This window comes from Camelus ferus, chromosome 10, assembly GCF_009834535.1.
Source record: "Camelus ferus isolate YT-003-E chromosome 10, BCGSAC_Cfer_1.0, whole genome shotgun sequence".
NCBI lineage: Eukaryota > Metazoa > Chordata > Mammalia > Artiodactyla > Camelidae > Camelus > Camelus ferus.
The window spans coordinates 60318791-60334106 of NC_045705.1; the positions used below are offsets into that span (position 1 = coordinate 60318791).

Sequence of the window (15316 nt, forward strand, 5' to 3'; positions counted from 1 at the left end):
CTAGTATGTGTTTCTTAATGAAGATTTTTTATGCATTTTTTTGGCAGTAAACCTAGCAGGAGTGTTATCACATCTCTTTCCCTACATCCTTGTCAGTGTTTGGTACTTTCTGTCCTTTGTGTTGTAGCCTTCTGAGTGGATATGTTGTAGAGTCTCCTTGCAGTTTTAATTTTGATCTCCCCTTAAGGCTGATGAAGTTGAACACAATTTCATATGTTCTTGCTTATTGGGATACACTCCTCTGTGAAGCATCTTTTGAAGTCTTTTGCCTCTCTCCCTCACCACCACCCACTTTTTTTTTTCTATCAGTTTGAGAATTTTTTAATAAGAGTTGTTTATATATTATAGATATGAATTTTTTGTTTGAAATATGCATTAAAATATATTCTTCTTTTGCTTGCTAGTTTACTCTTTCATGATGTCTTTACATGAACACAAGTTTCATTTTATCAGTCTTTTCTATTGAAGGCCTTTTTTTTTTTAACATTTTTTGTTGATTTATAATCATTTTACAATGTTGTGTCAAATTCCAGTGTTCAGCACAATTTTTCAGTCATTCATGGACATATACACACTCATTGTCACATTTTTTTCTCTGTGAGTTATCATAACATTTTGTGTATATTTCCTATTGAAGGCCTTTTCTGTTCAGTTTTAAGAAATATTTGCAGTTGCATGTATCAGGAATTAATTTCTTTTTATTACTGAGTACTATTCCGCTGTATGTATATGTAATTTGTTTATACATTTACTTCTATGCTGGATTTGTTTCCTGTATTGAATTATTATGAACTTTGAGTACAAGTTCTTGTGTGGGCCTGTTGTCTTGGTTAAATAACTAGGAGTGGCATTGCTGAATGTATATAGTAAGAATGTGTTTAACTTTATGAAACTGTGATGCTGTTTGGCCTTCCCACTAGCAGCATATGAAAGTTCCATTTACTCCACATCCAAACATTTTTCATTTTAGCTATCCTACTGGATGCATAGTTGTTTCTTATTGTTCTAATTTGTGTTTCTCTGGTAACAAATGAGGTTGAACACATTTTCTTGTGCTTATCTGTTATCTGTATCTTTTCTCTGGTAAAATGTTTAGATCTTTTGGCTGGTTTTTTTTTTTTCCCCCCCTGCGGGGCCAGGAGACTTTCTTATTATTGATGTCTAAGAGTTCTTTATATACTCTAGATACATGTCATTCATCAGATAAGTGCCTCACATATTTTTCTCCTTGTCTCAGTAGTGTCTTTTGAGTGTATTCATCATTTCTTTTTAGATAAACCTTGTCTTATTTTAGAAATCTTCACTTAACCCAAGGTCACTTAAGATTTTCTCCTGTTTTCTTCTGGCATTTTTATCATATTAGTTCTTGTATTTACATCTGTGATCTGTTTGGGGTTACTTTTTGTGTATGGTGTGAACCTCCTGAACCACCCTCTGTCCATCCTCTGTGCGTTGTGGCCTGGAAACACTCCCCGCCCGGTAAGCTGGGGCGATATAGGGCTCACCTTGTTTCCTTTCTCTCAGAAATCACTGTCTAGCCTGCCCATTATCCAGTGTCTGAAACTGTTGTCATATATAATTTTGTGTGATTTTTTTAGTTGTTTACAGTGTGAAGGTAAGTCTCATATATGGTGTTCCATCAGTCAGAAATAGAAGTCTTTTTCCTGTGCTTTCTCACCCCTGTGCCTGTTGTTAGCAGAATGTGCTTTTCCCGTCTCTGCTTGGTTCAGTTATTTTCCTTTAAAGACATACCTCTTTGGGACCTCAATATGACCTCTCTTTCGAGGCTTTTCTCTCTCTCTTCCAGAAATCTCTTGCTCCCATTTCTGTGTCCCCATAGTATTTTTGATGTCTTATTTTCCTGCTTAGTAGGTTTGGACTTTAGGGCAGGAACTTTACATTTTTATGTTAGTATCCGTCTCAGTGCCTAAGACAGTGCCTTATATGGCACTCGGTCTCTGACGGGCTCTCATCTAGGAAACGTGCATTACACATAATGCATAAACTTTTTATCCCTAGTTTATCTGCATTGCATCCTTTTTTGGGTTCCTGTTTGTTCTCAGTATGTTTCAGACAGTTGAGATTGATGGATCATGTAATGGCAGACAGAAAATCTGTTGTGTCAGAGTATATTTGGAATGTGAATAAAGTAGGCTATAGTTAACAAGTTTAAAATTTTTACATTATATGAAATAAAAGCTAGATTCAAAAATAATTTTGTAACTGTGATCTTACTTCATTTCAGTGATTTTAGGAAAAAAATAGTTTAAATTTAAAGGGATAGTTTTTTTGTTTTTTGTTTTGAAATACCATCAGTTATTAAAGGGATAGGTTTTTATTCAGAGTGCCTTGATTCATGCCTGGCCTCATTATTTACCAGCTCTGTAACCTTGTCCAATTACTTGGCTTCATCTCTAAGATAAAGTTAATAGTACTTATAACTATATTGATCTTTTACTGAGTTTTAATAGGCTCCTTCCTAAGTTCTGATGTTGCTGGTCTGTGGACCACACTTTATGTAGCAGGGTTGTGTATGATGATCAGAAGAGTTGTAAAATTGAAATGATCTTATGAAAACAGAAATAAAATACCTTCTGTCTTATTCCTATGACCCACCTTAATCTGAATGCTTCAGCTAAACAGGAATTCTTTTAGAACTAAGAGAAACTTAAATTCGCTTTAGTCTGTCTCACCTGGATTTAGACCTTTGTTGTTGTTGTTGTTGTTGTTGTTTGGGGGGGTGTTAATTAGGTTTATTTATTTATCTTTTTAACAGAAGTGCTGGGATTGAACCCAGGACCTTGTGCACGCTAAGCACGCACTCTACCACTGAGTTATACCCTCCCCTTAGGTCTTTGTTAATTTCTCCAGGTAATCTTTGCTGGCTCACCCCGCCTTCTCCTCCCACCTCCACCCCTTCAGTTAGATGTACTACTCTGTGCTTCTGTAGCACCCAGTGTTTTTCCCTTATAGCATTGTAATTGCTAGTCTGTCTCTTCCTCTAGATGTAAGATCTCTAAGGGCAGGCACTGCCCAAGTACTCCGTTAAATACTCTTAGATTCCTTGGGCATGGTATAGTGAATGCCTGGGACTTAGTGAGCACTCAGTAAATATCTGCTGAGGGGATGAACCATAGTTATGGTTATCAGTCTATCGTTAAGGGCACCACTACTAAAGAATAAAGACTTCTGTAGCTTCTAGCCTAGTATTCTTTTGGGAAAACTGATATTCTTATGAGAACTACTGAAAGTACACATTATTTGGCAGTGATTGTCAAAACTATCTGCATTCCACTACAGCTTGCATATTGACATTTATACACGACAGTCTGAGTAGTGCCATTTAAAATCATGAGATATTATGAGCAAAGTCCATTTCCATAGGGTCTCTGTCAGAATGACTCCAAATAAATAGATAGCTGTTGTGTACAAACAAGACCTATTTTACGAGTTCTCATCTTCTGTGAAAAAGACACATTTCCGCAGTGCTTTGGAAGTATCATCAGCTTTTATATACTCAAATTGCCTGCTACTGGTAGCATGTATGTTTACATATCTTTTTCAAGGTCATCAGTTTTTAAAATGAAAACACTAGGATTTTAGAGGGGTGAGCAGCTTTTACCCTTTTCTAATAAGAGGAGCAAAAATAATAATGGCTGCAGTGTTTCAGTTACCATACCTGTCACTGTACAGATATGAGCTGTTTAATCACCACAGTAACTTTAGGAGGTAGGGACTATTATCATTTACGTTTACAACTGAGGAAACCCTAAATCAGGGTCAGAGACATTAAATACCTTACTGAAGTTCACACAACTAATGACATGATGTGATTAAAATCTTTCTATTGCTTCTAAAACTCAATGTAATACACATTTTTATCAGTAGTATGATGTGTAAAGGCCATGGAAGGTGTATTATTCTGGTGTGTGGTAAAAAGATAGGGAGATGTGATTCTTCAGTGGTGTTTTTGGTTGTGTTTTCCTCTTATGCTGATAGAGGGAGGTCCCAAGAAGTCTTATCACCAGCCTTGAAACAGGTGAACTTCTAAACAGTGATTTCTCTCCCATTTAAAAGACTAAGGTGTAATAATAAGTGCTCATATTTGTAGAATGCTTATTAGTGCCAGGCAATGCCATGTGTTTTCTATACTTTATCTCATTTTATTCTTACTAATTATCCTATGAATTAAAGGTAGTGTTATCATCCTCCTAGTAATAAAGATATTATATATTGTTATCCAATTTATAGATGAGAAAACTGAGTTTCAGATGCCCAAAGCCACATAGCAAGTTATGACAGAGCCTATGTTCCAAGTTACTGGTGCCCAACGATGCTGCACGGGAGGACTGTAGGATTTTGTAAATATCTGTTCTAGCATCCGGTCAGAAGTAGCACATTCGTGTGTCCCCTCCAGGAAGGATGGTAATGCTCAAGCTGAGTATGTATTTGCCAGGATAGGTCACAATTGTTGATTTTTTAACACTGACTCCGTACTTCAGGAGCTTTCCTCCCACTTTTATATATGTTTTTGAGATGAGTATTATTTTGTATTTCCCTGAGCTCTTAGAATCACAGGCAGGTTAAGATCTATAATGTTGACACTTTGGGCTCGAGTTTAAGCAGGAGAAACAGTGCTGCTGTTCGCTGCACTTTTCTGTCAGAAATTCCTAAACATATTTCCTTCCAAATTAATATCTGCCTTTCCAAAGTTTTGGGGCCTGAGGACAATTTTCCCCTGGGATTTATTAAAGTTTCTTTATTTTCAGTTGTTAGCATTGTACGCAGCTTGTGAAAGGCAGTAAAAGACAGACAGCTTGGTGGTGGGGAGGGCAAAGGTGGGTTCTGAGTAAACCTCACATTTTCTTTTCAGAATGATTCATTTTTTAATATATTTGTAATGATTTATTGGATTGTAGGAAAGTTAAACTATCATATTTTAATCTCCGCATTTTTCAATGAAAGATGTGGATGCATAGAAATAAGCCACTGACAATTTTATTTTGGTTTGTCATCATGTTTTCTCCACTTACTCCCCAAAATCATTGGAAATGGCATTTACAAAAAATACATTTACAATTAGATGGTTCAACATAGAAGTGAAAGGAAGTCATAAGGCACATAAAGGAAGTGGGAACAATATTGAGTATGTGTATATGTGTGCACGTGCCTTTGTCAGTTCTTTTAGTCATCACTATGGAGCACCTACGAAGAATCAGCCGTTGTGTAAGATGTTAGAAACAGAATGGCAGATGTGATAGTTTTATGACAGAGATATGTAGAGAGTGCCATAGGAACAGAAGATGAGCATCTGGAAATCAGAACACCAGATAAGTATCACCAGGAAGTGATACTTGGGCTGAGTCTGGAAAAATAAGTAGTAGATAGTTGGGGGAGGTGAGACTTTCCAGGTAGAGGGAACAGTTATACAGAGGCATGGAAGTAGATTAGAAAATTGCAGGTAATTTTAATAAATCTTCAATTCTCAGTACCTTTGAGTAAGGGTCCATAGAACAGGCTACAGAAGTTAAGAATGACCTTATCATAAAGGTAGTTATGTTGAAAAGTTTGGAGATCTATAGAAGTAACTTAAGCAAGTTTCTCAAAGACAAAAAGTAGATAGGACTGTATTGATGACTGTAATATAGAATGGAGATTAGATATATGTTTTAGAAAATTCTCTTTGAAGAGTTAAGGATAGAGAGTTGTCAGTTAGGTTATTACAGTAATCTAAGCAGTATGTAATTAAAATCTAAACAGTTTGGAAATGTAGAGGGAAGAGGGAGTGTGTAGGTTCATGAGATATTTAATGATTGACTCTACTTTTTTTTTTTTTCTTGAGGTATCATCAGTTTACAATGTGTCAGTTTCTGGTGTACAACACAGTGTTTCAGTCATACATGAACATACATATATTCGTTTTCAGATTCTTTTTCACCATAAGTTATTACAAGATATTGAATATAGTTCCCTGTGCTATACAGTATGAACTTGTAGTTTATTTGGTTTTGTGAGAACCCTCCTGCATTTTGAAGTGAGAGCCACTCTGCCAGAGTTTAGTAGGTGTTCTGTGTGATTCATTGGGTTTGTAGATATAATTCTTGGTGTATTTGTGGGAGAGGGTGTGCTGAGTCTCTCTACTCCACCATCTTGGCATCTCCCCCTAGATTGACTTTACTAATGGCTTAGTGGATTGGAGGAAAGAGAAGAGTTTAGATAGTTTCCAATTTCTGGTTTGGACTAGTGGCCAGATAATTAAACCATTCATCAAGACAAATATTGGAGGAGAAGCAAATGTCGTGGCAAAGGAAGAAAGGGGAAGAATTAAGACTTCCAATTTTCAGTAATTACCTAATGGGTAAGATAGTAAACAAGAAACCGACAACTAAATTAAATATCAGATTGTGGCAAGTACTAGAAATAAGCTGTGGTGATAGAAGTTAACTATGGGAGACCATTTTTACAGATACTGCGCAGAAAAGGTTTGCTTGAGGAGCTCAGTTTTGCAATATAAGAATTGCTGGGATACCAACAGAGGGTACAGCATATGAAAGGGCTTAGACATGGGGAGCACCTGGATTACGAGTTAGAAAGGCGGCCACTGTGCTGGAATGTGATTTGTTAGGAAGAGAGTAGTATGACAGGGGGATGGGAAAAGAAGGAATTCACAGAGTATAAGTGAAGATATTTGCATTATCCATTGAATAGGAGAAGGCTAAGAAAATGGCATAGAGGCAGGTGTGTTAGGTGTGTTTATGTATTAGGTTGTAGGTAGAAATATGAGGGAATCCTGTTATTTCAAGGTAGTAGAAGTGAGGTAATTGGTATGTTGGATTTAGGGCAGCTTTAAGGACTGGGGGGAATATATGGAATAGTGATCTCCAAGAATGAGAAAACAAATTATTTGAGGCAATTGTAGTAGGACTGCTGGATGTTGTGCCTGTTTGTGCTGTGTGGTTGTTATTTTTAAAGTAAAATCAATCAGACTGGTTGTGTAATTTTCTCTACGTACTTGGAGCTTCATGGAGGCAGCTTGAGAGATTGCAATTATTCAATAAAAGTGAAATTATCCCCATTTTACAGAAGAGGAAAATGAAATTCAGGGAAGTTAAGACTTGTCTAGAGTCCTGAAAGTAGCATAGATAGAATATTAGCCCAGATCTTTCTGATTCCTAAGGCCATGGCTTCCTGGTACAGTACACTGCCTCCCATAGTATCTGCCTATTGTATTTGAGCACTAATAACTCTGACCCAGCTGTCAAGCTAATTGTGTCAAGTTATGAAAGGTATCAGTTGCTTCCTTTTGCCTGTTATAAGGAAGTATATCAGTTCTTTAGGGAGAAAAAAAATCTCTCTTGGCACTAAATTCCAAGAGGAATTTAGCATGCAGTTTCTTATGTGCTAGATATTAAATATCATAATGAAATACAGTCAATTGCAATTTTGCAAAAGTTACAGCAAGAAATATCTATTAACCCTTGAGAAGGGCAGCATCATAAATCATAGTAGAGAAAAGGCATTTCTGTAAGGAAAGAAAGTAAAATAGTCAAAGTATATTGCGTTTTGGTCATCTGCCTTGATGTAGAAAACTTAGAAGAATGGCAGTTTCTTGGTTTTAGCTGTAATTTTGACAGGAGCTGGCCATTGGCCAGTCTGAGACCAAACTCTGGTGAGAGAGAGGCTAAAGAGTCTGTGTTTTGTTTTGTTGATTGAAGCAAGATTCATATTCTTTAGCTATTCAGTTTACAGGAGACAGCATTGACATTTGGTTGTTAAAATTAAAGTGCCTGTCTTGAGTTCTTGCTGAGCAGAGGGGCCATGGTGTATGCATGGATAGGGCCAAGCATTTCAGAAAGCAGTTTTGGAATATCGTAAACCAAGCACATGTATTTGCTTTCTCTCCCTCTCAGTGATCCATTGATATGATGGTAAAGATACATGCGTAAACAATAAATCTTTGGTGATGGTGAAAATGAAAGAGGGTGCCATCGGAATAGCAAAGATTCTTGACTCAGTTCTCAGAGACACAATAGAATAGATAGAATTGTGTTGATGAATAGACTGGAATAGAGACACACTGATGCCTAGAACACAAATGAAACAGACTGCAGTGGGTGTTTCTGGTAGAGCTCTCAGAGGCCTCAACTTGGAATTCCCAAGTATGGAAATCGGGAATGGTGGAGCAATACTTAGGGTAACCGGCCTACTGGCCCACTTTCTTTCCTTTGTGAATTTGGGGTAACTTCCTATAACATTTGCTTCAACTGCTTTCTGAACATAATGGTCAGGACTTGGTTGGGCCCCATGGTGTGAGATTTTGGCATAGAAAGATGGAGCAGAGCCCAACTGTGGAGTTTTGCAACCCACTCAGAGGGAAACATGAAAGGAGTGAAATACCCTAAAGTAACATAATCCCAGAGTAAAGTTCTCTTTATTTGACGCTTGTAGTGGCTTAAAGTAAAAGTGCTGCCTCCTCCCAGCATATACCCTGAAGGAAAGCCTAATTGTCAGCAAGGCCTGCCTGCTTAACGCCAGGCAGGCATTCTGGGGAAAGTTAGGAAATTTGAAGAATGTGTTGCATTGAAAGTAATCACGGCCGCAGCAAAACCCAAATCCAGTCAGTTCCTGATTATATTGACTCAGCCACCCAAATTAACAGTAGAAGAAGCGTGTCCTTTTCTTTCTCCACTGCCCTGCAAATGATGTTCAGTAAGTATTCAATCAAAAATTTTGAGACAAGAAAAGCAAATCAAAACAAAACAAAAAACCGTCACTACCACCACCACCACCACCAACAAAAGGTTGACAAAAGAAGAAATTAACAGAAAAAGACTTAGAGATGACTCAGATATAGGGTCTATCAGAGAGGGAATTTAAAATAACTAGCATTAATATGCTTCAGACTTTTGTAAAAAGGTGGATAACATATACAAACAGATGATAAATTTCGGCTGAGAGATGGAGACTGTAAGAAACAGTCTAATGGATATGCTGTAAACCACAAACACAGTAATAGAGGTGAAGAGTGCCTTTGACAAACTCATTGGTAGATTCAACACAACTAAGGAAAGAATCATTGAACTTGAAGATAAATCAGTAGAAATTACCCAAACTGAAGTGCAAAGAGAACTCTTTGACATGAGACTAAGATCATTTATTATCAGTAGTCCTATATATCATGAAATGTTAAAGGAAATTCTTCAGGAGAAGAAATACCAGACAGAAACTTGGCTCTACATCCAAAAAAATTAAGAGCTCCAGAAATGATTGAAAGGAAGTTGTTACAAAGAAATTTTTTCTTATTTTTAATGCTCTGGAAGACAATTGATTTTCTAATGCAAAAATAAGTGTTTTGGGATTTATACATGAAGCAAAATTTGTGAAGTATTTAAAGAGTGGGGAAGGGAAGAATTGGGAGTGTACTGTTCTCAGAATTTTATACTGTACGTGAAGTGGTATAATATTATTTGAAGGTAGATTGTTATTAATTAAAGTTACATGTTGTAAACTGTGGGGCAACCATTAACATTTTTAAAGGGAGGTAAGAATAAGCCAGTAGTGAAGAAAGTGTATTTTTTTTAAGAAAATGTATTTTTAAATTTTATTTTACTTTCTTCACTTTACAAGGATTTTCCTTTTTGTTTCCTTTTGGTCATGTAATATATTCTAAAGATCTTCAAAACTAAGGAAGATGCATAACATTTACATTTTGAAACCCAGATCCGTGTTGGTCCTATTTGTGATTTCACTAGTAGTGCTAGAATTGAGGCAGTCTCTCATCTGGGATGAAGAATGACGTTGTGAACTTCCGTAGTGGTGGAAGAATTCATGTGTTTTCTGGTAAAAGTACATGGGGTTGGGGAGGGAGGTTGTCAACCTAAATGTCTTCTGAAATCATTGAGGGTAAAATTTGGGGAGGAATTATATTGGGGCTAAAGAAGATAGATTGTGTTCCTTGATTAATTTCTATATGGGAGACAGAGTTAGCACTTACTGGTCATTTAAATACAGTTGAGAGTAGAGTGCTTAGAATATATTGATAAAATTACTTAGGCTTGTGAATTTAGTGCTAGGGTCCAACTGTGTTTTGATCAGTTAACCTCCTCCTTATTCCTCCCTAGAGAAGACGTGCAGAAGAGTTTAGGGCACCTTTTCCTGTTGGATCACAGACTATGAAACTAAACTGCTTTGTGAGATCTAGAACTTAGTGTATCAGGATCTAAGACTGTTTCTCTGTGCTTTTAGGACCTTTGGAGTTTTCAGGCTTGGATTACCAAGAACCTGAGGCAGGTTCATTTTCTTAGAGTAGAAAGATGTAAAAGAATTTTATGATCACATAACTGAAAGTGGAGGTTCCAAAAGCTGATATAAATATAAAAAGTCAGGCATATCAACACAAATATTAATCATTGCAGTGCTAAAGCAAACACTTAAAGGAAATTAAATGTCTTGTATTGGAACTGAGGTATTGATGTATCAGTTAAAATGTGGAATATTCGTATAATTTAACATCATGGAGTTAAATTTTACATAACCATTATAACTTAGACCATCTGTCAACATGTAATAATGCTTGTGACATAATATGGAAAAGTCAGAGTATACATTTCCTGTGCAATGTGATTGTAACTAAAACTAACTTATATTTATGAAGAAGATGAAGCTTCATAAAAAATGACTTATAAATTAACTATGTTATAGTAGTCGATATGCAGGTAATTTTTCCCACTCTACTTTTCATATTTTCAGTAATGTTGTTATATAGCGTATGTGGTTGAAAACAAATTAACCACTTTTTAAAATATATATATGTTTTCGAGCAGTTTGGGGTTCATGGCAAAATTGAGTAGGAGGTACAGATTTCCCATGTACTCCCAACCCCAATCTGTTCCTCCCTCATTATCAACACTCCCCTACTGGAGTGGTACACATGTTAAAATTGATGAACTTTAGTGAATCATGGTTAACACCCAGAGCCCATAGCCAGTTTTTTAAAAAAATGAAGTTGTCTGAAGTTTGAAGTCTCATCAGGGTTTCTTGGTCGGAAATCTATAGACAGAGAATCTTAGACTCTTGCTCTTTGATTCTGGCTAGATGCTGTATAAAAATGGAACCGATAGGGAAGTTTATTTTAGTTAATGCCCCCAGAAGACCTCTATACCCAACCCACTTTGCGTTTTAACTCTTTTTATTTCCATCTCACAGTCAGGGGACTGGGCTCTGCCTGTTTGGTTGTGATGGGGCAGTCCTGTCTGCAGTGTCACATCTGGAATTGTCTCCCTTCGTCTCTCTCTAGGAAGTGCATTTTCAACTGAGCACCTCAAGCTTCAACTCCAGAAGAAATCCCTAAATGAGTTGAGGAAGGAGTGTACTGCGAAGAGGTAAGTGGAATGCTGATAATAGTTGTTTTGAATGTAGAGTTGACTTGGAGGATAGGATTTGCAAAAGGAGTATTTTTTTAAAGCTGCTGATATTAATTTATATTCCACACACCTGAGTGTCACATTCATTTATTCAACACCTACTGTGTGTCATGCACTGTGCTAGAGGCGGTTAGGAGAGGTCCTAGTGTGTGGTCATAATCAGAAACATGGACACTGTTCTAGTTTTCAAGGCCACAGCATCGTGACTTAATACTTGCACCTTCCCTTCTTCCTGTCTTCTAGTGTAGCTTACAGTTTTTCTTCAGTAGTTCTTCAGACTCACTCCCGTGAGCTCATTTGGCTGACCTCAGCAGCTCCCAGATTCTCTCTCTCCAGCTTTCCAGTTCATCCTCCATGTTGCTGTCAGACCTCTCCTCTTAAAATACTATTTTTACCATTATTTTTTTCTCTTCTTAAGAATCAATGATGATTGTTTTGCTTCACTTTCAAAACCATCAATAAATTAGCCCCATACAACTACAGCTAATTTCATTCACTGCACGACATTCATTTAACAAATGCTAATAGTTTTTTCTCTTTGTTTTTTCCAGCACATGCTTAACTTGTTGCCACCTCTGTTCTTTTCCGCATCTTCATTCACTCTTCCTAGAAAGTCATCTCATTCTGCATTTTTCTTAGCAATTGAGAGTCCAAGAATGTTAGACCTGGAAAGTACTGTGGAGATATGTAATCTTATCGTCTCAGTCTGCAGATAAGAAAACAGAGCTCCAGGAAGTTACATGAGGAAAGCAGGACTAGATCCCTTTCAGTCTTCAGTGCTCTTTCATCGTACTACCACTTTTACGTTCCACTTTGACCTGCTGTTTCTCCTCTATTTCCTCTTTTTCTTAAATTGCTGACACAGTTGAGTAGATAGTATGCTCTACGGGTGTTTTAGCTGTTGGTCATGTTTTTAAGTAGTTCAGGAGAAGAGCTGCACCATCTCATCCACAGCTTTTTGCTCTGTTCTTTTTATTCTATTATTTTTCTAATATGGTAGCAGGTCATTTTTTGAGTAGTTATAATATCTGTGGTTGTAAGTGAAAATAAAATACTTTTTTGAGGAAATACCATATGGATATTTCCTGAAAACAAATTTACCTCAGGTTGAACGAGGCCTTGGTTGGCTTACTGAGCCTCTCTAAATCTTATTTTCTTGTTTATAAAATGGGTATAATACCATCCGAATTAAGTTGTTAGAATAATTGAATAAAGCCCTTTGTAAAGCTCCTGGCGCAGGGTAGTAGGTGCTCAGTCTGTGAGTAATTGTCCCTTTACGTCTGTCAGCGTCGTGCTGGATACACACAGTAGGCCTCAGTGCATGGTTAACCTGATTGGTAGTATTTAGAGATAGGTCAGGACTCATATTAGCTATTATTCTTGCTCTTACTTCTCAGCTTCTGTGGCCTACTACAGACCATTTCATCTTCCTCTGCACCCGTTACATAGTAGTAATTGTTAGCATGCAAACTTTTTTTTTTTTTAACATGTCCTTTTTTTCTTTTTTCATTAGAGAACTCTTTCTGAAGACTAATGCTCAGTTGACAATTCGTTGCAGGCAATTACTATCTGAGCTTTCCTACATTTACCCTATTGATTTGGTAAGTTTCAAATTTTCTTTAAAAATAATTGTTTTTAAGATGAATTCTGTTTGAAATTTCCTCTCAATGAAAAAATTCATTTCTCTTGTCTTAATCATATGCTCTGTCATGATTCATTAAGAAGCTAATATCTGTTTAAAAAGTAGATTTAGGCTTAGTTGGCATTAGTTTCCACTGTTTGCTTTTTTTTTTATATCAGTTTGGTGGTAGGGTGGCACTCATCTTCAGCTGAAGGAATGCCAAATTATTTCTGGTTTATATAGGACCTTTTTACTTAACCAGATTCTCAGCTTCCACCATATCTGTCATACATGCAGATACATGAGCACTGCTTTAAAAATACAACTGCTAATTAATTTATATTTATTAGTATTACTTAAGATATTCCTGAGGTAACTGTCAGGATTTTGAGTTTTTTAATCTAGTTTCTTAGAGTAAATGCAAATGTAACTGTTTAAGATTCTTTTTTAGAGAGCTAGATCTGCTAAATTTGATGGTTTTGTTTTCTTTTTAATGAAAAGAGATTTAAAAGATTAATTTTCTGAGAGAAAAGCTAATAAGATTTTAAGTTGCTCATGGAATATTGTTAATTCATTTAAAAGTTTTCATTTATAAGCTAAGAATTGGTCAAAGGATAGTTTTACGATAAAAATTTTACATGGCTTATGGCTTAGATAAGATGTTTTAAATGTTTATAGTATAGAAAATTTCAAGTATATATCAGTGTACAGATAACAGTATGATAAATCATCATGTACTCATAATTCAGCTTCAACAATTAGGATAATATTTTGAGTCTATGACAGTGTTGTCTTTGAGTTAACACTGATGTGCTAAATTTTTGAGACTTAGAGTTTCTTTGCTTTATATATAAACAGACTAATTTCATTCTTTGGTTATATTCACAGAATGAGCATAAGGATTACTTTGTATGTGGTGTCAAGTTGCCCAATTCTGAGGACTTCCAAGGTATTTTATTTCTTTTTTACTTCTAAAGATTTGGTGTAATGTATGGGTATGTTGCAGAGAAAAAGAGACATATCTTGAAATATTGGTTGTCTGGCACTTCATCCAGAAGGATTTCTGGACCTTCTGTCCCTTCCCAGTTGTAAGTAGATAGAGTTAGATTCCCTGATGGAAGATGTAATAGGATATTTAGTCTAATCATGGGGAAAAAAGTTATTGAACCTTCTGTTCGAGAGTTAAAAGAAAATAGTTTTTGAATGGGCTTTAAGAAAATCAGTTAGTAGGGTTCTGAAGAATGCTAATAATGTCCCTCTCCTTTTGGTTTGATTTTCATGGAAAATTTGTGTGTAGTTGGGAGCAAAACAACAAACATTAATCTGTTTTATTCAGAAAACCATATTTTTGTTGACATAAAATTTATTTGAAAATTAATTTTGTGAGATTTCCACTACTATAGGTTAAACTTGTCTGTCATTTCTGTCCTCTTTTAATTTATATTACAAAAAAAATTACATTAAAGTATTAGAGAGATGATTCATAGTAGTTGTTGTATTTAAAAATATTTTTCCTGATCTCTTTATCAGTATGTCAAAGAGAAGAGCTTCTTTTATTTGGCATACTGGTAGAAAGATTACTTTTATTGTTAGCAAAGTCCATTGTTTTCTCCTAACCTAAACAATGCTTTGAGGGCTATTAAATAACTATATAGATTATTCTCAGAGACATTAATCTATTTGGGAAGAAGTTATTCAAGAAGAGAGCATTACTAATTCTGATTAGGACTATCTTCCATTTCCCTCTAAAGAAAATGTTGTTATTTGTGATCTTATAACATTTAAGACTATTTTAATATATTACCTGTTTTGTCCTGCAACAAACCTTACAACAAGTAGGTTGGGACGTGATATGAGAAGAGTGATAAAACAGGAAGGGGAAAACCTATATTCAAGGTACCCCTTCTAGAAACCATATATTTTGGAGCAAACCATCTAAGCTTTGAGTTAATTTCCTAATTGATAGTATGAGTACATTAGTTCATGTACTACCTGTTTCACATGACTGTTAAGGTTTTATTTAAGAGCATGACATTTTGCCTTACCTTTAATCCTCACAAAAACAAACAATGGAAACCTATAAAGAAGGTGGTATAGTCTCATTTTACAATGTGTAAATGAGCTATCTTGTGACTTGCTCGAGACCACAAAGCTAGGTAATGATCTTGCTGGGGATTTGTCTGGTTTCCATTGTACAGTGTTCCCTTTAATAAGTCACACAGATTTGCTTTGCTGTTAATTTTAGGCAAAGTTATGGTGTCTTGAAGCCCAC

General features: G+C 36.0%; 1 protein-coding gene across 1 annotated transcript in view; it reads left to right on the top strand.

Annotated features, from left to right (window-relative positions):
* The window catches only part of UVRAG (UV radiation resistance associated), a 254326-nt gene that overhangs the window by 127004 nt on the left and 112006 nt on the right, over positions 1 to 15316 (top strand). The window contains exons 9-11 of the mRNA XM_032489420.1: positions 11297 to 11381; positions 12937 to 13024; positions 13933 to 13993. Coding sequence (XP_032345311.1) covers positions 11297 to 11381; positions 12937 to 13024; positions 13933 to 13993 — 234 coding nt within the window. The remainder of the gene's footprint in view (positions 1 to 11296; positions 11382 to 12936; positions 13025 to 13932; positions 13994 to 15316) is intronic.